Below are 25987 nucleotides of genomic sequence, written 5' to 3'. Positions count from 1 at the left end.
GAAACTAGGGGTGGGTGGGAAACAAAACCAGCACAGCCTCTGTCTGAGGCAAAGTCATTGCTTTCTCTTTCTTCTGCTTGTCCTCTCAATATTTGGGCTGTGTTTAAGACGCGAAAGGAGACTTTGGTAGCTGCCATATAATAATCCCCCCCGTGTCGGGCGAGCTCACTCCAGTCGCGCGCCGGCGGAAGGTTCGCCTCGTGAGCTCTTGGGCGGGGCGGAGTTTGGGGTCGTGGGCAAAAATCACCTCATGGTGTTTTGGGTGCTTCGTGTACCCACGAAAGGGGGCGGGCGGTGGGGGCTGCTGCTGCTGTATAGCTCCTTTCCCCTGCCCCCACCCCATTTTTTGTGAGGAGAGGTAGCCTTTTTGGGGGAGGGGGCAAAATAGCCCAATTTGGGGAAGGGGATAATTTGTGGGCGCCCCTTTTGGGTTGTGGTGCTGGTGAGGAGAATAAATATTAGCTCCTTTGGGTGGCATGGAAAAGAAGCTAAACTGAGGGGGGTAGGTAAAATTTTGAGATAATCTGTAGATATATCTTTTTTTCGTTTTTGGAAGGGGGGTGAGTTGGGAATCAGAACTATTTTCTTATGCCCTCTGGACATTTGGTGTCCAAAGTGTTAGTGGTGGTGTTTTTACTGTGTTTTTAATATTCAGTCAGAATATTAAAACCCAGTTAGATGGGTGGCAAATACTAAAATTATTGTTATCATCATCTCAAGAAGACAAGTATAATCATAATTGTTTCCATAGAATTGCAGGGTTGGGAGGGGCTGTTCTTAGCAGTCACAGATATTATGGACTGCTTTTCTATTTCACCCTCCAGAGGGCTCTGGACACCTGTATTTATTTACGTGGCACATAGTTAAAACTAAGGAGCTCTCTCCCACAGAAAGTATTGATGACCACCAAGTTGGAGACAAATTCCTGGCCGCTCTCCATAGCTGGAGATAGCAATGCTTCTGAACACCAGTCACTAGAAACCAGGGGAGAGGAGAGTGCTCTTGTGCTTGGGTCCAGCTTGTAGCCTTCCCAGAAACATCTGGCTGGCCACTTTGAGAGCAGGATTCTGGGCTAGATTGGCAGTTGCCCTGATCCAGCAGGCTTGTCTTCCATTCCTATACATATCCTCATTTACCCTCACAAGAACCTTGGGAAGTCAGTCTGACTAAAAGATAGTCATTTGACCAAAGTCATTTTGCAAGCTTTGTGGAAGAGTGAGGTTTTGAATCCTTTGTCTGAATCTGGAACACTTGTCTAGGCGCTTCACAACTTAAACACTTTGTGCCCGGCATCTTGGGCAGGAAGATGGCAAAAATTCTACACGAAACCTCAATTCTGTTAATACTTTTTGTCTCCTGATAGATCTTCTGTATCCTCCATGCTGCTCATTTCTAGTGAAGATGAAGCGCTTGGTGTGGAATACAGGTCCATTCAGATTACGGGGAATGCAGAGATGGTCCTCGGGTTCTTCTGCCAGCCGCCTGGTTCAGGAGGAGATGGCCCAAGATACTGGTTCTCTCCCCAAACAGCAACGCATCAATCCACTTGGCATCCAGATGCTTTCTAAGCATCTTCATGAGCAGATTTTCCGGGGTGCCCAGGTTGAATATTCAGAGGAAGACATCCAGAAGAGTGTGGCACACTTGCAGAAGCATGACTTGTGGGGCAAAGAGACAACTACACTTCCTGATGTGGAATTGCAGCTGCCCCAGTTGTATGGGGCCAACATCGATGAGCACTTCCGTATCTTGGCACAGAAGCAGAGCCTCCCATATCTGGAGGCTGCTAAGGAACTACTTCAGTTTGGGATCCCACCAGTGCCCCTGGAGTGGGCTTGGAAATCTGGGTGGACACGATATGGACCCAGTGGGGAGATGACAGCTGTTGATTTCCCTGATGAGCGGGCCTTGGTGTTTGATGTGGAAGTGTGCATGAATGCAGGCCAGTGCCCTACGCTTGCAGTAGCTGTTTCCTCAAATGCCTGGTAAGATGCTGACAGCTCTGGTAGAAGGGTGAAAGTTTTTGTTCCTACAAACTTTGTGTAAAAATAGAACCTATTAGGCAACAATAACATGACCTAGTCAGTGTCCCACTACTTCTGTCCCCAGTGTCCCAAAATACTTTTTTCATTGGTTTATTCCTATATATCACTTTTTGGCCAAAGGCCCCTGATCTATCAGCATCTCACATCTAATAGATCACTTCCTGTTCTTATTCAGTTCTAGGTCTCATACCATAGGGCAAGGCTGGGGAGCCTCAGTTCCATGCAGCCCTCTAGGTCTCTTTCTGGCCCTTAAACGCTCCACTTCTCACTGGCCCTGCTTCATATCCCGCCCCTTTTTTTTTGAATGATTGAAATGTGTCCTTGCACTTTGATAATGTTTCTTGCTTTCCTGTAATTAGCTTATGGTACATAAGAACAATTTGTATTTGTTGCTCTGCCAATGTTTGCTTTTGGTCCCACCCACCACTGGCATGTGGCCCTCAGAAGTTTGTCCAGAGAGAAATGTGGCCCTTGGGCTGAAAACTCCCCTCCCGCTTATACATCATGCTGTTATCTTTTCTTCTGGGGTTCTGTTGTTGAAAGAGTGCCAGAATGAGAATAAATGTTTCCACCTAGAGTTTCCTGGGCTTTTGTAAAAGAGCAAGAACAAGAAACTGTGCTTATGAAGAAGAGACAATTAATGTTGTATTGGCGGGAGGGGGTTGTGTGACCTTCCTTTATATATTTGGAGGAAGCCCTCTTTGTTGACTCACAAAATTCCTAACCAGATGTGTGGGTTGTGCACGGTCAGAGACGTGTTAAATTAGAACACTGGAACTCTCACCTCCTAAACTTCTTCAAAGCAAAGTGAGAATTGGAAAAGGGGCTGTATTTTCCTTGTTTTCTTGAACTTCATCTTATGAATCCTAGTTTAGCTATCCCTTCAGTACACGTATACAATATGTGACCCATGTTAAACTAAAATTTTAAAATTAAATAAATAAATGGTGGTGGTGGTGATTCAAAGTGTTTTCACCTTGCTCTTCAGTTGGAAAAGCCCATAAAGCAACTTAAAAAATAATAAAATAACACATTATTTGCCCCTGTGCTTACAAAGTCACGGCATGAAAGCAAAAAAGGGTTTTGGGAGGAAAGAGCCAAACAAGCGGCACCAAATTCTTGATGTTAGGTTAATATGACCATGTCCTTGTCTTCTATGGCAGTGTGATAGCTGCTGGGAACCTGATCTATTTGGACACTGCTCTGTATGGTTAGTCATCTGTGTGAATGTGCCCATTTGGTTTGGACAAGCTTTACATACAGCAGGGGAACCCTCCCCCAAAGCACAGGTGTTAAAATCAAAGTTGTTTTAAAAGGTAGGTGCTCCTGTAGTGTGATCTTAAGTGTGCTGGCTCCAGAGCATCTCCCACTAAGTTCAACAAGATTCATTCTGTAGTAAATCTTCTTAGGATTGTAACTTTTTTTTTCTTTCAAAAAATGAAATTGATATGGGTGTTAAAATGAGTGCAATGCTGCAGTGTTCTTTCTGAAATTACTAATTCTCAGATCTAGAAAGAAATGAAGGTGGGTTCACGTGTTCTATAGTGCCCTGGAAAGAGTGCTTTAGTTCACACAGCTGGGTGTGTTTGCTCCCCAGGTACTCATGGTGTAGCAAGCGACTGTTAGAGGAACGGTACACCTGGTCCAGCCAGTTGACTCTGTCAGATCTCATCCCTCTGGAAACGAGCAACAGCCTTGCCAAGCAGGATTGGCAAGAGAGGCTGGTGGTGGGTCACAATGTCTCTTTTGACCGTGCGCACATCAAAGAACAGTACCTGATTCAGGTAAGTCATCTTTGTCTTCCAATCTGTTCTGCTTACTTTCTTCTTGTATGCAAGCTGTTATTGGTGGCTGAAGGCTAGATGTTTGTGGTAGCATGTATCAATTCAGTTGTTATAGCCATGAGCCGTAACTGTTAGGAAATTGCACAACAAACAAGATACAAATAAATACTTGTAGAAATGAAGCTTAGCAGATCAAATATTAGATCTGTATTGAAGCAAAATTTTCCCCGCAGCAGTTAGCTAGGTTTTTATTATTATTACAAAGTCCTTGTGAATCTTTGATGCTGCAGTTGCAAACAAAGCAGCTGTCCTTGTTTGCTTGTCCAATGATAGAGCTACGTGTTCTGCTATTGCCTTGGATCTTTAAAACCCAGCCATTGCTTCTCTGCAATCTGCTGTCAGAAGGGGTACTATTTGCAAGGGGAAATCCATACATGAGGAGGAGGGGTGATTAATGCTTCATTCACCTGCTGCTTTTCTCTCCAGCAAGGTTTCAAGCTCCTCTTTGGATCAGATGTATGAGTCTGGAATCCTAGCTGGAGAAAAAGTAGTTGTGGGAAGGAGCTGCAGGTGGAAAGAGGCAGAAGAGGGAAGGGTTAAGCACCACCCTTCCCTCCTGCTCACCACTCTGATGCTGCTTTGCAGGGGAGAAGCTGCAGTCAGAATTTCAAATCCTCAGGGTAGAGATAGAATGTATAGTCTGGGTATGAGCCGTTAGGCTAGAATTTCACCTGATAGCAGGGTAGTTAAACTGTGAACTCATGAGTTTGAATCTTGGCATCACACCCTGCCTGTGATCCCTTCCTGATGTATGTATTTGACTTCTGTTGATAAGACGTGATGCTGAACTTGACCCTCAGTTGACCTGTTCCTGAACATACATCATAGCAAGTTCTATGTAATACTCTTTTATCCTCCAGGCTGCCTCATTATTGTTGCTTACTGGATTTCCTACCTGCACTTCACCTTGAGGTCCCAAGGCAGGCTATAACAATATAAAAATATACCTGTAACTTTAAAACTAGTTAAAATAATTTACAATAGGAAGAAGAGGGTTGGCCCTCATAGCATATATATCCTAGATGTTGTAGGCTAGGGTATAAAGAGGTGTCTTTAGCATATAACAAGAGCTATACCATGTTATTTTTTGGTTTGCTATGTATGGCTCTTTGTGTAAATGAATGTCGAAATGGCAGTGTTTGTGACATTAAAACAACTATTTCAGGGCTCCCAGATGCGTTTCCTGGACACCATGAGTATGCACATGGCCATCTCCGGGCTAACAGGATTCCAACGCAGCCTTTGGATGGCAGCAAAACATGGCAAGCGAAGAGGGCAGCAACAGGTGCAGCAGCATATCAAGAAAACACGGAATAAAACTGATGGCCCTGAGGTGAGTTGGAAAGGCACAGAGGAGTTGCATGCTAATCCCTCTGTTTCCTGACAAAGCCGCCCCAACGGCAGCACTAGATAAGATTGTAATGTACTCCAGCGTATATTGAACTGGAGATTCCCCCCCCCCCCCAAGAGCAGAAGGCAGTTTGTAAGAAAGACCACTGTATGTGGTCTGGATGCTAGCCCCTCTTTGGTCTTCGGTAAACAGATTTTTAGGATTTTATATTGTTTCACAAACTAACAAATCCCATTTGTCTAGAGGTGACAGTGAAACAAAGATAAATGTGTATGTACACATTGAAAAGTCAAACTCCTTTCCAACCCATTTTAAGTTTTTTAAAACTATTTTTTTGTTTTGGGTGTCAGAGTCCTTTCTGGCTCTACATTCAGCAACCTTGATCAAGTCATACTTATATATAACATGGGAACCACTTGAATAACTGATTTTTAATACTCTGTCCTATGAGAGGAGTGGAGAAAGAGGTAGATATGTCGTTTTTATACCTGAGGTTACATTAGCTGGGACTGAACACTTTATTTCTCTCTTCCAAAATAACTAATTGCCCTCCCTTCCTCATAATTGCATGTCTTAATGTGTTCAATTTTGTCTCTTACTAAAGTTGCAAAATGCAGTTCCACCACCATGGGGTTTTTAGTAGAAGACTGACAGAGATCACCATAGACAGTTGGGAGAAATTTTTTTGGCAAAAGCATTCTGAATTGGTAGTAGAGGGGAGAAGTGGAGGAGATTGGCAACATCCTAGATGTGAGAAAAGTTTTGTTCAGTAATATGGACTTCTGTTGCCTCTTGCATTGTCATTGTTTCATAGGCAACCCTCCAATAAAGGCCTGCCAAACTATAGCTATATTTCTGTATGGATGCCACAGTAAGTCAGATCTACAGATACATCAGAAAGAGGTGGTGGAGGGCTGAGATGGTATAATAGATGGCTTTACTTTAGACAGAGTGATCATATTTTTAAATAGTCACCTATATATTCTTAAAAATACATAAATAGAAAACAAACTTGGTTGACAAAGGACTAGGATAGAACCTTTCTCCCTACTGTGCTATTTTTCTCTTGGCAGGGAGGATTTTTTCTTATGTAGAGGAGCATTCAAAATTGGAATTATTTTTATGCAGTAATGCAGTTCAATAAACCATCTCAACTTTCTGCCACCTCATTCACATGTGTAGACGAGGCGTCCTAGGACTTGCCATTTTTGTAAAGATCCTGGACTGTGTAGATGTTCAGTGTCATTCTGAGGGTTAGAACTAATCAGAATGGAAGTCTTATTCCTGTAGATTGAGGATGCAATCTGATGGTTTCTTAAATGTTTTTAAATGCCTTCCATTCAAAAGTGGCCATTTTTGGGGTTTGTGGACTAGTTAGTCATTACTCTGCTGCCTTACTACCTTGCAGGTTGCCTCCTGGGACTGGGTGAACATTAGTAGCATCAACAATCTAGTAGATGTGCATGCCTTATATGTTGGAGGCCAGCCACTGGAGAAAGAAGCCCGGGAACTCTTTGTCAAAGGGAGCATGAATGACATCAGGAATAACTTCCAGGTAGGGAGATAATCTATAGGATGGTACTTTTTAAGGGAAGGAATCAAGGGACCACTGCTTGGTTGTAGAGCATATTCTTTGCATGTAGAATGTTACATGTTTAAAGTCTGGCATCTCTAGTGTGAAGGAAAGAGTCTTGGTATACCTGAGAAAGATGTATGATTTCAATCTGGAGCTCTTTTGCCAGTCAGAGGAGAATACTAGGATAGACTGACCAATGGTGTGACTTAGTGGAATGTGGCTTTTGATACAGGTGTACATAATTTATTCTCCCATTCCCTCTATTCTCTCTGTCTCCCTTCCAAGGACCTGATGAGATATTGTGCCCTTGATGTCCAGGCTACTTATGAAGTATTCCAGGAGCAGCTTCCTCTCTTCTTGGAAAGGTGAGTATTTGGGGTGGGGGGTTCTGAAATGTGGAATTCTTTTTTATGGTGTGTTTATTTATGAGATAGCTTGCTCTGGGTTAGCCGATAGTGTTAGGTTGCCTTTGTGTCTCAGAAGCATCTTAGGGACAAGATGGTGTTAGATTATCAATAAACCCCTTTACATTTTACCTTGCTAGGGATTCTGGTCTCACCTTTCTTTAGATACAGATAAAACTTGCAAGGTTCAGCGTGGTGGTAAAGTATCAGTACAAATCAACCAGTGTTACAATTTTGTGAGAAAGAAACAAGAAGCAGTATCTCCCCAAACATCTTAATCCTTCAGAAGTGGTACAAGTGCATATACAAAATTTCTCAGTGAAAGAAACACAGATAATAGTTAACCAGAATTTACAATGCACATTGGAAAACTGAGCCAAATAATTCTGGGAGTTACATCAAACAACTTATCATATTAAATAAAACATCTGTTGTGACAGGCAGGGAGAATGTGAGGGGAAAGCTTGTACAATGCAAAAACCTGGGGGGGGGAGTAGGCACAAAATGTATTGTCTTTTGTGGAATCTCATTCCACCAGGTGGGAGGAATAGCCCTTGTGGGCAATCTGTCCTTGCGGACTGCCCAATGCAGGAGTAAAGAGTACAATTTTGACTTTGCTTTTAAAAAAGAGTGCCCCAATTCCAGAACTTAATTTGCTTTATTGGAATTAATGACATCTGTGCACATATGAGAGAGAGTGAAGGGGTCCATCTGTTACCCAGATCAGTGCTCTCGGCTATGGGACCTTGTTCCTAGCAATGTGGCCTCAGGCTTTCATCTACATGGATCCATCCTTGGTTCTGTCCGTTGGTCATGCATAGTGTGACAGACTCTTACGATCTGCTTCCATTGTATGCTAAGGTCAACAAATGCCTAGTTTACATAGCTTAGTCCAGTTGCTTCCAACATTCTGGCTCCACTCTTATTACCCCCTTTTCTGTTTCTTGGTTAGGTGTCCCCATCCTGTCACATTTGCAGGGATGCTGGAAATGGGAGTCTCCTACCTTCCTGTCAATCAGAACTGGGAGAGGTACCTGGATGAAGCTCAGGTCACTTATGAGGAGCTGCAAAAGGAGATGAAGAAATCCTTGATGAACCTAGCTGACAATGCCTGCCAGCTGCTTCATGAGGAAAGGTGGGGGTATTATAATCACTGTTACAGTGCACTGCTGCTTAAGCCAGAGCTTCATAATTGGTGAAAACCTGGCTCTCCATTAAGCAGTGGCAGGAGAGAACACTATGAAGCAGAAACAGAGCTGGAAGGAGGATGCAGCACTCAACCCTCCCTTTGGTTGCGGTCCCAATTGCATGCTTGCTACATCTCAGGGAAACTCAGCTGAGGAGGTAGTACAGGACAGAAGATGAAAAGGGGAAATATGGAAGATTTAGGATGCACGCACATCTGCCACATCTCCCCCTCATCTTTGCAGTTGGAGAACTGGGTTCTCAGACCACAGTTTCAGCTGACATTTAGTTCTGGCATTAAAATCTGTAGTATGCTTGGGGGTGGGGGGGCAATTCCCCTAAAAGAAGATTGCAAGGTTGAGATAGAATTGAGACTGTGGGTTTTGTGAAATGCAATACTGTTTCATTAAGCAGACTACTACTTAGTAAAGGAATTTGTTTGGCACAGTTTCAGCAGTGGGTGCATCTAGATAAACTGAGAAGTTGTTGCTATGACATGGTGGAGGAAAGTACCCTTTCAGCTCCTCTCCCTTGCTGTAAATAAACGAGCTTGTAGACTAAGATCTCATTGATGGAAATTGAAAAAAGCATTCTTCAAATTAACCTGTGGTGGTTGGTCTAATGTATCAAAACAGGTACAAATCTGATCCCTGGCTGTGGGATCTAGAGTGGGATCTCCAGGAATTTAAGCAAAAGAAGAAGAAAATTGGGAAGAAGAAGAATGAAGGTGGTAATGATGAACTGCCCAAAGCCGCGGAAAAAGCCTCCATGCTAGAGTGGCAGGAAGGTAAGAGCATCATCATAATTGACTACTAGCTTGCTAGCACACAGCAAATCGCAGATGTCCCCACTGTCTACTGGCAGTTGTAATCTTTCTCTCCTAAATCTAAATCAGAAAGAAAGAGAAAGAAGATACCTTATATGGAATGAGATCTTTTGTCCATCTGGTTTAGCATTGTCTGTACAGATTGGCAATAGCTCTCCTGAGTTTCAGATAGAGTCTTTACCAGCCGCACCTGGTGATGCTAGGGGTTGAACCTGTTACCTCTTGGATCCAAAGCATGTAATCTACCCTTGATCCAGATCCCTTCCGCTAAGCTGTCCTTGCAATTGGGTAGGAGCAAGCATCTTTTAAAATCTTATTTACGAGCCTGAAATACATACCTCAGCGTGTGTGTATTGCAGGCAGAATGTTTTGCATCCAGCTCTCAAGAGATTTCAAAGTACGATAGTATTACCAGAGAATCTTAAAAAGTCCCAAGATCCCAGAAGTGCTGTTTTAAAAAGGGTGTCTGTGTTGTTTCATTTTTATTTATTTCTTAATTACAGTCTTGGAGGATAAATATGGAATACACAGGTGTTTGGAGTGCAATATAGAGGCAGTGGAGGAACATAAGAACTATGGAGTGTTACGGAGCTGACACATTTCAGCAAGAAAACATTTCTCTCCTGACCATTAAAGTTACATTTCTACTCTTCCCTAGGCTACTGTGCATTAAACACTCATGTATTTGAATTCCTCTTGGCCATTAAGACTTTTAGAAATTTGCTAGCTGTCAAATTCTGCATTGGATTATAGACTTTGCAGGCCACCGAATAACTGCGTCCACGTAGATTCTTAAGCCATTTGATGTAATATGTACTGTAGTTATAAAACAGCCTTGTCAACAACTGTACTCGTTGAAAAAATAATTCCTTTCTGATTTGATGTATCATGGAAACAGATCCGGGACCCCCAACTGAAGAGGAAGAACAGCAACTCCCCGAGAGCCGATTGTGCTTGGACCGTCTGAAGGGGACTGTAGCTTTGCAGCCAAAGAGAATTCAGCACCTGCCTGGCCATCCAGGGTGCGTTGCTAAAGGGAAGTTGTAGACAGTGACCCTCCTAGGACCTTTTGTTCATCTCTTTGTCAGGAAGAAGGATTCCAGTTTAGTCTTCTAATATGTTAGTTTTCTATGTGCATGGATTTTTTTAAAATAGAGCATTTGCCCACGAGAGCCTCCACCTGTTATCAAAAGTGTGCAGCTTAGACATAGATTTACCCACGTTCCTGAGAAGGAGACCTACTTTACAGTTGGCATTTAAACAAGGGTAAAATAAATTTTAACATTCCTGTCATGCTGAGTGGATGTTTTTTGTCTAAAAGTTAGAACTGTTTGATTTACAAGATGATTGGTCAAACAACCACTTATTTGTCTGAATTATTCCGTTTGCTGTGAACATACAGAATTCCGTTGGCAAGATCACAGGCCTATGTAGTATAGTGAAGATTGTTGTTGTTGTTGTTTAGTCGTTTAGTCGTGTCCGACTCTTCGTGACCCCATGGACCAGAGAACGCCAGGCACCTCTGTCCTCCACTGCCTCCCGCAGTGAAGATTACGGGTGGCTAACTTACAACCCATATCCAACCCTCACAAAAGTATTTTATGATCCCCAAGTCTCTCCAAATTCAACCTCTTCTAAAAATGATTAAATTTAATAATGAGTGATTAATAATTATTTTCAATAGTGTAGAATAGCTGGTGGGAAAGTCTCTCAGAAGGCAGCCTTTTGAATGGCAGCTCTGGCCACACCCACTTCTTACACTGGCCACACCCAGTTTCACACTTAACCCCTCCCCCCAAGGGTTGGCCATAAGCCAGTGCAGCCCTCAGCCTGAAAAAAGTTTACTACTACTGCTAACGAAGCATTGCATTGTAGAATGGAAGCACCCCCCCCAATTAATTTCCTGCAATGAGACATGCTTCTGTGTATTCAAACTCCCCTAGTAGCTGAGTCAGTGCCATCCAGGTTATAATGTATTGAGAAGAGAGTCAGCAACCAGAGTCTCCCATTAGCGGCTTGATTGGAAAAGTTCTCTACTTTAAAAAAGGAGCAGGCCACCTGGAAGCATCAGTGACAGAGGAGGTAGCTTTTGTTAAACTGAGTAAAATCAACTCTGACAGGAGATGTAATTATTATTTAATGGATTTCCATACAGCTCCTTGGTGAAGGCCTTTGAGCAATTTGGTATAAAATTTAATCTGAAAAACCAATTATCTAACATTATTGAGGAAGGCTTTATGTTGACTTTGTGGTCTACTCTCCCCTTGCATAGGTGGTATCGTAAGCTGTGCCAGAGACTGGATGATCCCAGCTGGGTGCCTGGGCCCAGCCTTATCAGCCTTCAGATGAGAGTGACCCCAAAGCTCATGAGGCTCACCTGGGACGGCTTTCCATTGCACTACTCTGAGAAATATGGTTGGGGTTACCTGGTGCCAGGGAGGAGTGACAACCTGCCAGAGGGGACTCCAGATGCTGACTTGCCCACTTGCCCCTTCAGGTAAGAAGTGCATTCTGGGGTGAAGAGAGCAACAAAGCTGCCATGGTCTATAATTGTTGCTAGTAATAATATTATTTGATGCAGTGCAATCAGTGTATGCATTGCATCATACAGTCACACAAAAAAGAGAGGTCCTTACCCTAAGGAGTTTATAGTTTAAAATTGTTGAGTTTGCAGTGGAAGGCAGCAAAGGAAGAGGTAGGACACAAAGGTAACAAAAGAGGGGAGAATTGTTGATTATGCTTAGTGAATAAAGCACTACTGAGTCTCTGCCACCAGAGCTATACTTGGAACCCAAAAGAGGGGAGAATTGTGAGAGGCAAGTTTTAAAAAAAGGATGAAGGTGAGCAAATGCAGTTGCATGCATGGTTCCCCAGGAGATTCACCTCCTTTCGTAGCCCATTTGTTGTACCCTGCAGGTGTGGTGACTTTAATCTGCTTCTGACCTAAGCAGTTGCCTCCAAAGACAAGCAGAGAAAGTGCTCTCAGCAGGAGAGAGCATCATTTATTCACTTTGGTACCTTTCAGGGATCGTCCAGGTGGATTTTTCAGGGTGTGTTCTGCAACGTATATTTACACAGTAGTAGTGGATTTATACTGGATTGTCCACACATCATTCCATTTCATTCATTGTTCTGTGATGCTTTCCGGTTCAAAGAAATGGGGTGGGAAGAGTTCAGTTTAGAAATCTGTGACTAAAATCAGTGCAAAAGGTTCAGTCTGCCGTCTTGATTCAAAATGACATCCAGTTGTCTCCCAAAATAGCTGAAAACATGCTCTTTGATCTTAGGAGCCGTAATGCAAAATTTGTTGTTTTTTTTGAGCAGGCCCAAGGTAGATGGTACTTCCTTGGGCTGCCTACAGCTGTGTCCCATTCAGCTGCACTCAGCACACACAGTTCTGGGTATAACAGATTTGTTGAGTTTCCCAGGGGGTCCAAAAGATGGGGGTAGGGCCCCCCACCACTCACAGCTCTTTCTTCACCCCCTCTGCATCCTCCTTTCTTCCTTCTCTTCATTCAGCCTCACAGTGAATTGCAGTGAGACGTAAGAAATGTTCCCTAGCCCTGGAGATTGACATGTAAGAGCTAGGCCTTGTAAAGCAGGGGTGGGGAACTTCAGACCTGGGGGACCAAACTCCAGGCCCCTGTCTGGCCTTCAGGACTCTCTCCAGGCTACTCCATCCTTCAGTTGTTTTGCCTGAGTGGAATTTGTTCATGAATGGCAATAATGCCTCTTGCTTGTCTGCATGTAGAAATGTCAGCATAGGAGCATCTCACGTCTGTATGGCTGAACTATAGCCAATTGCAAAAAGGAAAGATATTTTTAGGTCTGATATTTGCAAATGAGTAAAGGTGTGAAGTCCTCAACATCATTCAGTGAAAAACTACTTTCATTAAAGTGAGCAGGCCCAGTGCACCAATCTCCTTGTTACGTAACATTCTTGTGGCAAAGTTTAGCATTGCTTTGCAAATGGGGGTCAAGAAATAAGACAATTTGCTGTATTCAGTGAAAGCAAAACTACTTTCTCCTTAACTGTAGGGTTATTGAGCATCTGTACCGTGAACACTGCAAGGAGAAAGGCAAAGAGCAACCTATCTCACTGGACACCACGCTGGAAGAAGAGCTCATGTTAACAGAAAATAGCACTTTCTGGCATAAGGTACAAATTGTGTGTCTCAGAGCTGTGATACATGATCATTAGAATTATGCAGCACAGTTTTTGCTAAACTGTACAATTTCAGGTAACTGGTAAAGGCATTGCATAAGTGATTTATCTCCATATTAAAAAGAAAACTCGTTGGATACAGAAAACTAGCATGTCAAGGATGAAGCTAAGCTAGGTTTCTACACGTAAAGAGTTTTTGTTTTGTCACTTGGGAAAGACCTTCTTGGCCAGATGAGGATCAGGAAAATGAGTAGATGTGGGAGGGGAGAATGAACTTAGCTGTTAAAGAGATCTCTTTCCCTCATGCCAGGTTGAAGAGCTCAGCCGTGCGGAGATGGAGATGGATTCAGATCCTGTAACCAAGCAATTTAGCGAGGTAATGGTATACCTCCTCAAGAGAAAAACAGTAATTGAGGGGAAATCGGTACTCATGTATTGCCTAAACCTGTGTGCTTTGAGTAGTGGATCTTGAGACTGCTGGGCGAAAGCCTGAATGAGGGGCTCGTCTGATTGGGGAGGTAGTAGGAAGAGCGTTCCCAAGTGCCCCAAACCCTTTGTCTACTCCAGCAACCCTGATCTTAGGTATAATGGGAGGGGAGGAACCATAGCAAATCGGTGGCATCAAGCATTGCAGAATTTTGAAAGCAGCATCAAGAGTTCCTAGAAAGATTGAGAGGGATCTATTTTCCCAACTTTTTGGTGACTGTTCCTCTTAAATATGACAGAGGTGGTTGAGGCCCTGCTGGCATGAATGGTAAAAACATCATTCAGATAGCTAATCAATAATGCTTCTCTACACGCTTTTTGCTTTGCCTTTATGAGGTGGGGCATTCCTACATCTTGAGTTGTCTATCTTGTTTTCTTGTACATCCTTGTACATTCAGGTCCAACTAACCCTACATTGGTTTGCCAACAGGATGAGCTGGACCATTCAAAGAGTCATCCTGATTATCACCATGGCAATGGTCCTTACAATGAGGTCAATATCCCTGGGTGCTGGTTTTTTAGGCTACCTCACAAGGTGAGCAGGAATTTCTTGTATATAGAAATAAATTGATAATTTTCTCGAGTTCAGTTAATTGAACTTTAAAATCAGAAATGCATTAAAGTATATATGCAATGAAGTGTCTGTGATATATGGAGGATGTTAAACACCACACAGGGAACATTCCCCCGCCCCTTGAGTATACACTGTTTTTTTCCACTTGATTATTTTTCTTTTTTCTAATATCCTTGTGGGGGGGGGGGGAATAATAGTGTAGTTATGGTTTTATAGACCTCTCAAGGCTATGCACCTTTGCCACTGAAATGAAGCCTCTTATTAAATTCTATTGGAAATGTAATATTTCTTTCCTGGATAGAACAAAGTATGTGCTACAGGTGCCAAGTGTTCAAACCGGCCTGGAAAATGCAGTTTGTGACCTAGAAGTCTTTACAGTGGTACCTCGGGTTACATACGCTTCAGGTTACAGACTCCGCTAACCCAGAAGTAGTGATTCAGGCTAAGAACTTTGCTTCAGGATGAGAACAGAAATCGTGCTCCGGCGGCATGGCAGCAGTAGGAGGCCCCATTAGCTAAAGTGGTGCTTCAGGTTAAGAACGGACCTCCGAAACGAATTAAGTACTTAACCCGAGGTACCACTGTATCCTTATTGCCAGATGTTCTGAGTGGTGTTAAGGGTTGTTCCTTGGGAAAGGAAATGCATCCTACCCATGCTCCAAGGCATTGCTTCTTTAACATTTCACAGTGTTAAGGAGGCCATAATCCTGCTGTCGAAGTCGCTGCTGGTCAGACTAGATGCTGCTGGACCGGACCATTAAGGGTTTCTGTAAAGCAACTTCATATGTAGTAGGGAGGAGGGTTTTATGCTGGCTAATCCCGTTTTATAACCGATACCTTGAGCTAAAGCAAACTTCCATCTCCTGCTGTTAAAAGGATGGGAATGAAAACAACGTTGGAAGCCCATTTGCTAAGGATTTCTTGCCCAAAATGGAGGATGGCACCCTGAAAGCTGGCATAGGGGCCACAGAAGGGACACAAGCTCTTGAAATCAACAAGAAGATCTCCTTTTGGAGAAATGCTCACAAAAGAATAAGGTGAGGGGTGACTTCCTTTGAATTAAATTACCAGTCTGCAGAACTGCATGACACTTTAATCCCCGCTCCCATGCTGTATGGTGATAATTCAAGTTCTGCTTTCAGTACCAAGGTAAATGTGCTTCTTGTACCACGAAGCATTCAGATTGTATACTTTACTCCAACCTTTAAATTTAAATCTTTGCAACATGAGAGGAGCCCCTCCCCTGAGTCATTTTCAATTTGGTAAGAGCTCAGGGGAGCTAGTTATTTTTGGGGGGGGGCTTGGTATAGTTCTTATTACTGGGCTTGTTGAAACTTGGGTAAAGCGCTAGCTTAGCTCAATTCTTCCTTTCATGGCCTGCTAAGGGCTTGAGACTTGGTGTGCTGAGGCAAGGAGACAAGGACCAATGCAAGACATTAGTTCTTTAGCTTCTGCTGTTTGCTTTCTGAAGTTTGTTTCCCTTTTGTTTTGTCAGTTCCCAGATGGTGGTGTGGTTGAAGAAAGGGGAGCTGCCTCGATCTGTGACCAGGTACACATACAGAGATGTTCTCAAGGTCATTTTTTCCCTTTTATTTCTTCCCCACTTTCCAACCAAATTTTGTTACCAAAGTGATTTACAACTAAAATAATGATGATGATGATGATGATGATGATAATAATAATAATAATAATAATAATATAATACAATATAATTAGGGATGCATTCACAAGTCTCTTCTGATCTCTGGGAGTAGGTGGTGTGTCTAGGTTCCAAACCTTTCTGTTTTTCTGCTCTTTTTTCAAAGATCTTCAGTCTTACAAATCAGACTGGCAAGTTGCATTACTGGCTGCTTTCAGAAGCAGCGTTTTTGTTCATTTCTGTTGTACTTCCTCTCAGTTTTCCCTGTTCCTCCCTTTTCCAGCTCCTGCAGAAAAATAGCTCTGTTTTGCTATCTGATTTGTATCGCCTCCAGCTTTTGCTGCCTGTTGGTGGAGAATCTTTTGATCTCTCAGCAGACAGAGTTTCTGCATGTTCAGGCTGCTCTCCCCTGGCAAGTGTAATGTGTAGCCAAGCTGTAAATTATCTGAGCTGTGAAAGTTAAAGGATTCTCTTTTGGGAGAGCAGCTGATATTCAAAGAATCATAGAATGGTAGGATTGGAAGGGACCACAAGGGCAATCTAGTCCAGCCCCCTGCAATGCAGGAACCACAATTAAAGAATCCCTGACAGATTACTATCCATGTCTTTGCTGTTGGGGGGGGGGTTTATCCCAGATACTGGAGTAATTGTAGGATACATTTCTACTTCTGGCTCACAAAGGACTTGCCTGCTGAGTCTGGTTTATTTAACCAGATTTGCATGCCACTTATTCCTTAAGTCTAGATGGGCTAGTAGCATAACTTGGAATAAGTTCTGCATTTTCTCAAGAATCTCCACCAGGTTATCGGGTTTCAAGCAAATGTCAGAGATGTATATTACCTGAAGAGTAACAGCCAGTTAAGAGTGATGAATGTTCATGAACAGTTGCTGAACAGCTACTCCAGCAAAATCTTTTAGAACCCTTGGCCTCTGTAGGATGTGTCGGTTTACCTGCAGTCTTAGCTGTTCCTGTTAAGTAGCTACTTGATCACTAGCAAGGCTGGCTTCCTCATGTTATATGAAATGGGCTCACCCTGATGTTTCTGTAGGCACCCAGACTACGACGAGGAGAATAGCTATGGAGCCATCCTGCCACAGGTGGTAACTGCTGGGACAATAACTCGTCGAGCTGTGGAGCCCACCTGGTTGACAGCCAGTAATGCCAGAGTATGTATGGATTTTCTAATGCTTTTTTTGCTTAGTGAGAGAGAGAAACTGAAATACAGTTGCCCAAAGATATGTCCATCCTGCTTTTCTTGTCCATAATGAGAATTCCAGTCTATAAGAAATAGACACCTTTGGCTAATTTACAGGAATAGAGAAGCCATTCCGGCAAACATAATTTATTGGTTCGTTTATTCATTACTACAAAGTCCAATTAGTTTATTAGTTTTTCGATTTTTGGAGCGTTGATTTTCAATTACCAGCTCAGGCTATCACTGCTGTAACTAGAAGATTCTGTAATAATAGATCCATGAGCAAGAGAGTGCTATTGCACTCTGGGCCTGCTTAGCCACTGTGTGAACACAGTGATGGACTAGGTGGTTCTTTGGTTTGATCTAGCAGGAATCTTATGTTCTCTGTGTCTTGCAGACTGACCGGGTGGGCAGTGAGTTGAAAGCTATGGTCCAGGCCCCTTCTGGCTACCATCTGGTTGGAGCTGATGTGGATTCCCAGGAACTTTGGATAGCAGCTGTCTTGGGAGAAGCTCATTTTGCTGGCATGCATGGTGAGCATTTCCACTCACAATGACCCTTCCCTGTCTGTTCCTTCAGCAGCTGATAGTCAGGGGTATACTTACTGCCTGGGAATGTGAAAGCTCTGTTCAGCTATCATAGCTAATGCTGTTTTTGAAATACAGTTTTTTATTGTAAATTTTTACAGTACAGTGAGTACGGAAACTGCATATTAGAAATTCCACTTTTCGCCTTCTTCAGACCAACATATCTCTTTAAAATAATTTATAGGGGTCTAGAGACTTCCATATATTTGTGTCCTAAGCTCACTCAGCCAAGGAGGACAAATGGCTGGCAGTTTAATTCTTTATTGACAAAAGCAGACACTTACAAAAGCTCCTAAGGTGCACAGAATACACATGCACACACACTTCTGGCAGCTGCGTAGCTGGCATTTTTTCCAAGCTTGTGCCCAGGCTGAACAGTTGGAGCAACAGTGGGGCATCCCCCAGGGCTTAAGTACCATTATCCGACAGTGTGCATTATGGTATCTAGGTAACCATAAGGACTACAAACTTGTTTTTAATTGACATCTGAAATTCTGAGCTCCATTTTGTATCCAGTACCATATTTTGCTCCTGTACAGAATTACGGAGATACACCTGGCCCCGTTTCACTCCAAGGCCTCTTTTGTCACACCCTCTTAAAGACCACACTAACCCCTTCTTTCCCCACCAAAGGCAGCACGGCTTTTGGCTGGATGACCCTTCAGGGGAAGAAGAGCAATGCCACAGACTTGCACAGCAAGACGGCCTCCACAGTGGGGATCAGCCGAGAACATGCCAAAGTGTTCAACTATGGGCGCATCTATGGGGCAGGGCAGCCCTTTGCAGAGCGCCTCCTCATGCAGTTCAACCATCGCCTGACACAGCAACAGGCGAGTGAAAAGGCTCGCCAGTTGTATGTTGCTACAAAAGGGATTCGGCGGTAAGGCGTGCTTGATTTTAAAAAAATTGATCAATTAAAACAACTCCTTTTATTTGGGCAGTGTATTTTTTTAAACAACAAAGAATTGATTAAAAATACTACTGCCTGTAGTTTTTATGTCTGGAAAGAACCATTCCATCTAATTTGGGGGAAATGGCTCTTCTCTGGTGGTACCTTAGGGTAAGTCCAGTCTCATTAGTATTTCTTTTGAGAATGTCAGTGAACATAGAAGAAGAAGAAGGGTTTGGATTTGATATCCCGCTTTATCACTACCCTAAGGAGTCTCAAAGCAGCTAACAATCTCCTTTCCCTTCCTCCCCCACAACAAACACTCTGTGAGGTGAGTGGGGCTGAGAGACTTCAAAGAAGTGTGACTGGCCCAAGGTAACCCAGCAGCTGCATGTGGAGGAGCAGGGAATCGAACCCGGTTAACCAGATTACGAGTCCACTGCTCTTAACCACTACACCATGCTGGCTCTTGACCACTACACCATGCTGGCTACTTGACCATAGCGATGGTCAAGTAGACATTGGATACTTGGACAAACAACTTTTGGTGCAGTACTGCACCAAACTCCTGAGTAAGCGTAGCAGTCATGGGATAAGAGGACAGGTCCGCTTATGGATCAGTCACTGGTTAAATAATAGGAAGCAGAGCTTGGGAACGAATGGACAGTTCTCAGAATGGAGAGATGTAGAAAGTGGAGTCCCCCCAAGAATTGGTACTGGGACCTGTGCTTTTCTTCATAAATGATCTGGAATTAGAAGTAAGCAGTGGGGCGGCCAAGTTTGCTAATGACACCAACTTTTTCAGGATGATAAGAGGATATTGTGTGAGGAGAGGGGGGATGTTTCTTTCCCAGATCAGGTGACTTAGCTCTAAACAGTTTACCCCCAAGGCTGTTTGCTCACTCGTAAGTACCTGTTTGGCTCCAACTTGAACTATTGCCTGAACTGCCATGCTGAAGGTTCTACTTAGTTTGGACTTTGGGGGTGTTTTGTGTTGGCAGTTTTGGGTCCCTCCCAACTCCTGTGGTTTCTTATTCCATTCTCCTCTTACAGCTGCTATCTGTCCGAGGAAGGGGAATGGCTGGTGAAAGAGCTTGGCATCCCCGTAGAAAGGGAAGAGGATGGTTCTGTGTCCCTGGAAGATGTGCGGAAGATAAAGAGAGAAGCAGGAAAATGGTAAGGTGTTTTCTACTGGAATGTTATGCTTGAGCTAAAGCCAGGGCTGTTGGCACTAAAGTAAAATAAAACTTTTTAAAAAATCAAAATTCTGTGCCATGGTCATCTAAACTCTATACCACAAAAATCTACATGCTTCTGCTCCATTTTATTCAGTTCCTTCTCCTGCTGGTCACAGACAAAGGCAAAAGGTTATGCAGGCCACTGAAGCCTGGCCACTGGAAAAATTATTTAGCCATCCTTGTGGCTTCTGAGTATCACTAAGCACTCTTAGCTAAAGGGTCACAAATGTGTTTTGGAAAATGGAAATCCTTGAGAAGCTGAAGCCTCTCCCTTCTTTCACCACATAGTGTCCTCTCCCCACCCCCACCCCCATGGTGGGGTGGCATATGTGCTGTAGCTATTCAGTCCTCCTTTGGATTTCAGAAAAGTCTCTGGTGCTTTGCAGGTTTATGTGATACCATAACATAACTGGGTTGTGAACAGCCACGGCCTTTTCTCCTGAAGATGATGAACTTTTAGAGATAGCTTTTGACGTTCTCTCTTTCTAAAGGAGATTAACCCAAAACAGATTATCTGTTCCCATTCATGGTCAAGGCACAGTTTGTGCAAATAAGGCAAGCTTGAAGCTTCCATAAAGAGGAGTCCTTCCCCCTGCCCCACCCTTGCCTGCTCGAGACAAGGCATTTATCTGAGCAACTCTATCCCTGGGCTTTAATGCCTTGCTTTTGATTAACTTGATTTTTTCTTTCTCCACTCTAAGCACTTAGTGGTATGGGACCCAGGGTTTATATTTTGGGTGGTGGCTTTAATTTGTGAGGCCTACAAGTAGAGGCTGCTACAAAACTTCTGCAATGTAGGTGGGAGATAGAGAGATGTCTAATGGAGAAGAAATAGGTGGGCTGAAGTTCAGCTGCAGAGAAAAATGTCAGGAAGCGGGTAGCTGGTGACAGAGTAAGCACAATCCATGCACCCTGGTACCTGCACCTTGACAGATCCCTAAACAGAAGTCTGTTGCTGAATGGCTTGTTCAGCTCTTATGTTCTTCATATTGCAGGTCTCGAAGGAAAAAGTGGGATGTGGTGAACCGACGAGTGTGGGCCAGTGGGACAGAGTCTGAAATGTTCAATAAACTGGAAAGCATTGCCATGTCAGAATCTCCTCGCACCCCTGTGCTGGGCTGCCACATCAGCAGAGCATTGGAGCCAGCTGCTGTCAAGGGCGAGGTGAGAGGGAACCCTCTTGACTCTGACCTCTTGACTCTGAATTCCAGCCCTTGCTTCAATACAGCATGTTTTGGTGGCAGCAGTAATTGCCCAGCTTGCATTGCAAGGGTTTTCACTGGAAAGGTGGTATTAGGAAAATGGGAAAGGGAAGATGGAGGTATCTAGCCAATGACCAGCAGCATGTAGGAACAATATTTCATTTAAAATCTCCAGCTGCCTGTATGAAGCAGAGCGTGCAGCTAAAACTCTTGCTGTTTGGTGTTTTTCCATGGTGTGCTTCATGCCACACACAGCATGCCAATATTCATGTACATGTGATTGTGAATGCTGAAGGCGGGGGGGGGGGTGCATTCCTTTCCAGGTCTATGATTGTGGAGAAAGGCTGAGAATGATTCTGGCAGCCTTCCCAAGAAGAGCAAGAGCTGTAATGCAGGATTTCACTGCCTGCAGTGAGTAAAAATCACTACTAGACAACCAGGCAGGGGAGATCTACAAGGGTTAGTAATTTATTACATAACAACAACAACAACAAAAGCAACACGTATTTGCAAGAGGTTGGATAGTAGAAATTGTACACCTAGTATTGTAAGTCTTAAAAGTTACAGTGGTACCTCTAGTTACGAACTTAATTCGTTCTGGAGGTCCGTTCTTAACCTGAAACTGTTCTTAACCAGAGGCGTGCTTTCGCTAATGGGGCCTCTTGCTGCCGCTGCACCGCTGGCACACGATTTCCATTCTCATCCTGGGGCAAAGTTCTCAATTTGAGGTAATTTTTCCAGATTAGCGGAGTTTGTAACCTGAAGCGTTTATAACTTAAGGTGTTTGTAACTCGAGGTACCACTGTATTTGCAAGGTGGTTGTGCTTTTCGGTTATCTGCAAGTAGTGTAGCAAGCTATGTCGTGGATCAAGTGTTTGCAACAAGTTGTCTTTTCCATGCCAAGTGCTTTCATTGTATCTGTATGAACAGTGCAAACACCAAGCCACCTTAAAAATGTGTTTGGCAAATTCATACATTGTGTAGTAAAGATCAGGGCTCAGTAGTTTTCAGCGGTTGTATTGTAAAGAGGTTTACAATAGAAAACAGTGTCTCTCTCTTCCAGTTTATAACCAGCAGAATAAACTGGGTGGTCCAGAGCTCGGCTGTAGATTACCTGCACCTGATGCTTGTGTCAATGAAATGGCTCCTTGAGGAGTTCAACATTGATGGGCGGTTCTGTATCAGCATCCATGACGAAGTGCGATACCTGGTGCAAAGTGAGGATCGCTATCGGGCAGCTCTCGCCCTGCAGATCACAAACCTCCTTACACGGTAAGCACCATTTTTGTCATGGCATTCCACAGGCCAATGTTCAGGATATCTGTTCAGCTGGAAAATAAGGGATTGCCTGACAGATTTCTTATAATACTAGCCTACCTTCCATGGCTGAGAGCTAATGTATGAAGCACTTGGGAAAGCAACTACATAGAGAAGACATAGTATCAAATTTGGGGTTGGGGGGCTCTCCAAATCCTTGCAATAAATACTTTTCCGGGGTTGAGTGAACAAGGTGTCCATCCCATAATGTATTAAGCCCTGTTTCCATCTGGGAGATGTGAGGAACCACATGACCAGCTTTTATAGACTGTCCTCTACTGGTGTATCACTCCTGTCCTTGCCTCATGTTCCTGTGAGTTCTGGCTGGGGGAAAAGCCCTGACTGTCCAAGGCATTATGTCTCTGAATTTCAGCTGCTGGCAATCACAAGTAGGGAAAGCACTACTGCACTCAGATGAGAATTGTAAAAGCATGTGCGGATTTGGGCCTGTAGTTGATGTGATAACTGAAAGCTGACACCTTTTAGAAGAATTTCCTAAATCTGTACTACTTGCATTGCTTGTATTTTCAGGTGCATGTTTTCATATAAACTGGGTATTCAAGATCTGCCTCAGTCAGTGGCCTTCTTTAGTGCTGTGGACATTGATCGGTGCTTAAGGAAAGAGGTGACAATGGATTGTATCACTCCATCTAACCCAACAGGGATGGAAAGAAGATACAATATTCCCCAGGGTGAGTATTGTGCCACTTTCTTAATTCTAGAGAAGCTAGCACCTCCTTTTCTCTCAGAAATATTATCTGAATCCTGTTGTGCTACTACTGAATAATAATTTATGTCTACTCATTGGAATAGCCATATAAACCAGGAGCGCCATATATATTGATCCACTTTGCATATAACACTAAGCCAAACCATGGTTCAGAACCAGTGAGTGAGTTCCTGGAATGAAGATCATAGTTGCTGTGCTACTTCCCAGCAAAGGGTAGCTTGTCTCTCATTCTGGATGAACCAGTTTGTCTAGAGTGAGGCAAACAACAAGACTGGCTTCAGACGCAATACGGGAAGCACAGCAACAAGACTGGCATGAGCACAACAGCCATGATCTGTGCTTTGGGAACCATGACTGTTCATTTGCACTAAGCCATGGTTTTATGTGCTAACTAGACCATCCCCAGTGGTTTCAGCCAAAAACTTGTAAATGTCCTTTTAAAGCCTTCCAGTTCAACAAGGCTTTGCTTGGATCTCCTTTCTCCAGAATTTGTCCTGGGAGTGAGTCCAGGAGCCAGGCTTGCACTTGCATGTTCCCTTCGCCATAGGAAGAAGAGAGTGATCAAATATCTGCTTCTGTAGCACTGGGGTTGCCACTCCTGCTTGTGTTGCTCTGCTACCCCTCTTGTTTACACAAGCACCATCACTGTTGCAAGGCTCATTCCCTTAATGACAAGCAGCCCTCATTCAGCCAGGCCACTCACTCATTTGGATCTCGGGCTTCCTTGTTGTGTGTGCACATGCAAGTAGGCAGTAGTGACACAGGGAAGGCCTTCCTGGGCCACCTGCCTGTTGTTTGTGTTGCTGCCACAAAAACTGAGTATGATAACACCTTACATTGTTGTGCATGACGAAAAACAGCCCTATTACCCAGCAGAAAACCTCACTCAATTCACTGACACTTATACTTAGGTAAGTATGCACAGCAGCCTTAGTTTCCCACAGAAAGGAGCGAGTCCATCTTCACAATATCTGTGGGATGTCCCAGTCAATCTTTGTTTCTTTGCCCAATGTAACATTTTATTATGCTTTGATACATTTGCATAGGGAAGCCGTTCTGCAACATCTGGCTTTCCCATATTGCTTGTTCTCACTCCATCAGCTCTAGGCTTGTTATCCAGCCACTGACTGGAAATAGTGCAAAGGTACAGTGTAAATAACAGAGTGCTTACAAACACTTCAAGATGAAATCTTGTCTCACAAGTAGTAATTAAGCTCAGCACTTGACATAATCACTTTTTAATTGGCATGAATTAATGAGTGTTTAAACAACTTATAACTAAAGCTTGTTAATTATTGAGCTGTAATGGCAATTTTGTTCCAACTATGACAGCTTGAGAAGAAACCACTGCAGGAGAAGGGTTCATGTATTTTATTAAATTAAGCTCTGGCAGGAATCCTTTAAAGCAAATCTTTTAGGGAAAATGCATTTTAGAAAAATGGCAGTCAGTCCTAGATTTGGGAATATTCTCCACCATTCTCTTGTAATATCGGTAGTTTTGGAATAAACAGTGCTGTTGATTACTTGTTCTGTTCCCTTCCCAGATTGCTAGCTATTTCAAGATCAACAAGTAGATCTCAAAGTGGTTTTCAGTATCTGTTATGTCACTGGGAGGTGTAAACATGACTTATTTAATTTCTTTCAGGTGATGCTCTTGATATATATCAACTTCTCAAAATAACCAAAGGGTCATTGCAGAAACAAAAATAGGGTGCAAGACTTCAACTGACGGGAAAACTACCAGCTCAGTGAATCCTCCCAGAAGCAGCTTAAGCAAGGAGACCTGCCCACTCCCTTGTGATTTGCACTTTTTTCACTGAGAAGAGGGAGAAGACTTCGGGGCTATCATTAAAACAGGCTACAGCTTCACACTGACAGACCATCCAGAAGGACAGATTTCACTTTAACTGGGCTGTTCCAGGATGGTTAGTCAGTAGCCTGTTGTGGTACAAGCATTCAGAGAATTGCATGTCATTCGTATGGCAAGCAGAAACCTAATTAAAGCCCATCTTAAAAATGAGACATTCATCTTTCTCCATTAATGCTTCACAGGGCAAGCCGAACCAAGCTACAGTAGTCACTTGGGAATGACCAAGGCAGCTCTTATTTTTTACGTCGCCTCTTAGTTTTGGGTTCCTGGCTGGTGTTGGATTGGGTAGAAGCAGTGTTCTAAAAGAGATGAAAACAAGCTATTAGTAAATGCGCCAGAGGAGTCCAGAGTTACTGAAACTCAATTTTAAAACCTGCTGTTTAAAGCAATTTTTACTCGGAAAAACACCTCTGGAAATTAACTTCTGCTAGAAAAGTGTCATGTTCTTCATTTTTGTCATCTCATTAGCGTTCATGTATCTTCCTCACCCCCACAGAGGCTGCTGAGACTCAGTGGTGAAATTGAGTATTCAGGATGATGCAGAGGGGTATTGCCATTGTACAGAAATGGGTATTTACCATTAGCATACAACTGACAAAGCTTCATATGAATTTCATAGAAGGCACTTTGGAAGTACAGATTTACATTTATATTGGCAGAAAATAGACTGCATCTTTTTAGAATGTCTACTACTGACCTGGTCGTTGGCTGGCTCATTCTCCCTATCTTCAGCATTCTGTTCCTGTAGAGCGTTCTCCAAAGTAGACACATTGATACGGAAGTCCCGGGAGGTGCTCAGTTTCATATATTGCATCAGGTTGACCTGCAGCAAGCAGCCCAAGGGGTAGTTAGAGTGACGGTTT

The 25987-nt window shown here is 43.3% G+C and overlaps 2 protein-coding genes across 3 annotated transcripts in view; one reads left to right on the top strand and one right to left on the bottom strand.

Annotated features, from left to right (window-relative positions):
* Positions 1-308: 308 nt before the first annotated feature.
* Positions 309-25274, top strand: POLG (DNA polymerase gamma, catalytic subunit). The gene is made up of 23 exons (XM_081888418.1): positions 309-502; positions 1364-1985; positions 3643-3829; positions 5055-5222; positions 6649-6795; positions 7102-7181; positions 8173-8355; positions 9041-9192; positions 10130-10253; positions 11504-11728; positions 13270-13390; positions 13707-13772; positions 14313-14417; positions 15333-15493; positions 15952-16005; positions 17145-17262; positions 17689-17824; positions 18512-18758; positions 19821-19943; positions 21001-21169; positions 22271-22479; positions 23056-23216; positions 24900-25274. Exons 2-23 carry the CDS (start codon positions 1402-1404, stop codon positions 24962-24964), a joined length of 3585 nt encoding a protein of 1194 aa, XP_081744544.1. The 5' UTR covers positions 309-502; positions 1364-1401; the 3' UTR covers positions 24965-25274.
* The window catches only part of FANCI (FA complementation group I), a 29735-nt gene continuing 27995 nt past the window's right edge, over positions 24248-25987 (bottom strand). The window contains exons 36-37 of one of the 2 annotated variants that reach the window (XM_081888413.1): positions 25822-25947; positions 24248-25423 (exon numbers count right to left, since the gene is read on the bottom strand). In XM_081888413.1, the coding sequence (XP_081744539.1) occupies positions 25358-25423; positions 25822-25947 (192 nt within the window). In that variant the 3' untranslated portion in view covers positions 24248-25357. Of the gene's footprint in view, positions 25948-25987 lie in introns of both variants that reach the window. The other variant, XM_081888412.1, reaches the window with a different exon arrangement.

Source organism: Podarcis melisellensis, assembly GCF_964234715.1.
Source record: "Podarcis melisellensis genome assembly, chromosome: 14".
In the NCBI taxonomy this organism is placed as follows: domain Eukaryota; kingdom Metazoa; phylum Chordata; class Lepidosauria; order Squamata; family Lacertidae; genus Podarcis; species Podarcis melisellensis.
This window is presented reverse-complemented; position numbering and strand designations above follow the sequence as displayed.

Bases quoted from the DNA above. Each gene is read 5' to 3' on its own strand.
- POLG (XM_081888418.1), top strand. From the start codon at position 1,402: ATGAAGCGCTTGGTGTGGAATACAGGTCCATTCAGATTACGGGGAATG. The intron at 13,773-14,312 runs GTAATGGTATAC...GTTTGCCAACAG, and splicing joins TAACCAAGCAATTTAGCGAG to GATGAGCTGGACCATTCAAA. The intron at 14,418-15,332 runs GTGAGCAGGAAT...TGCTGTTAAAAG, and splicing joins TTTTTAGGCTACCTCACAAG to GATGGGAATGAAAACAACGT.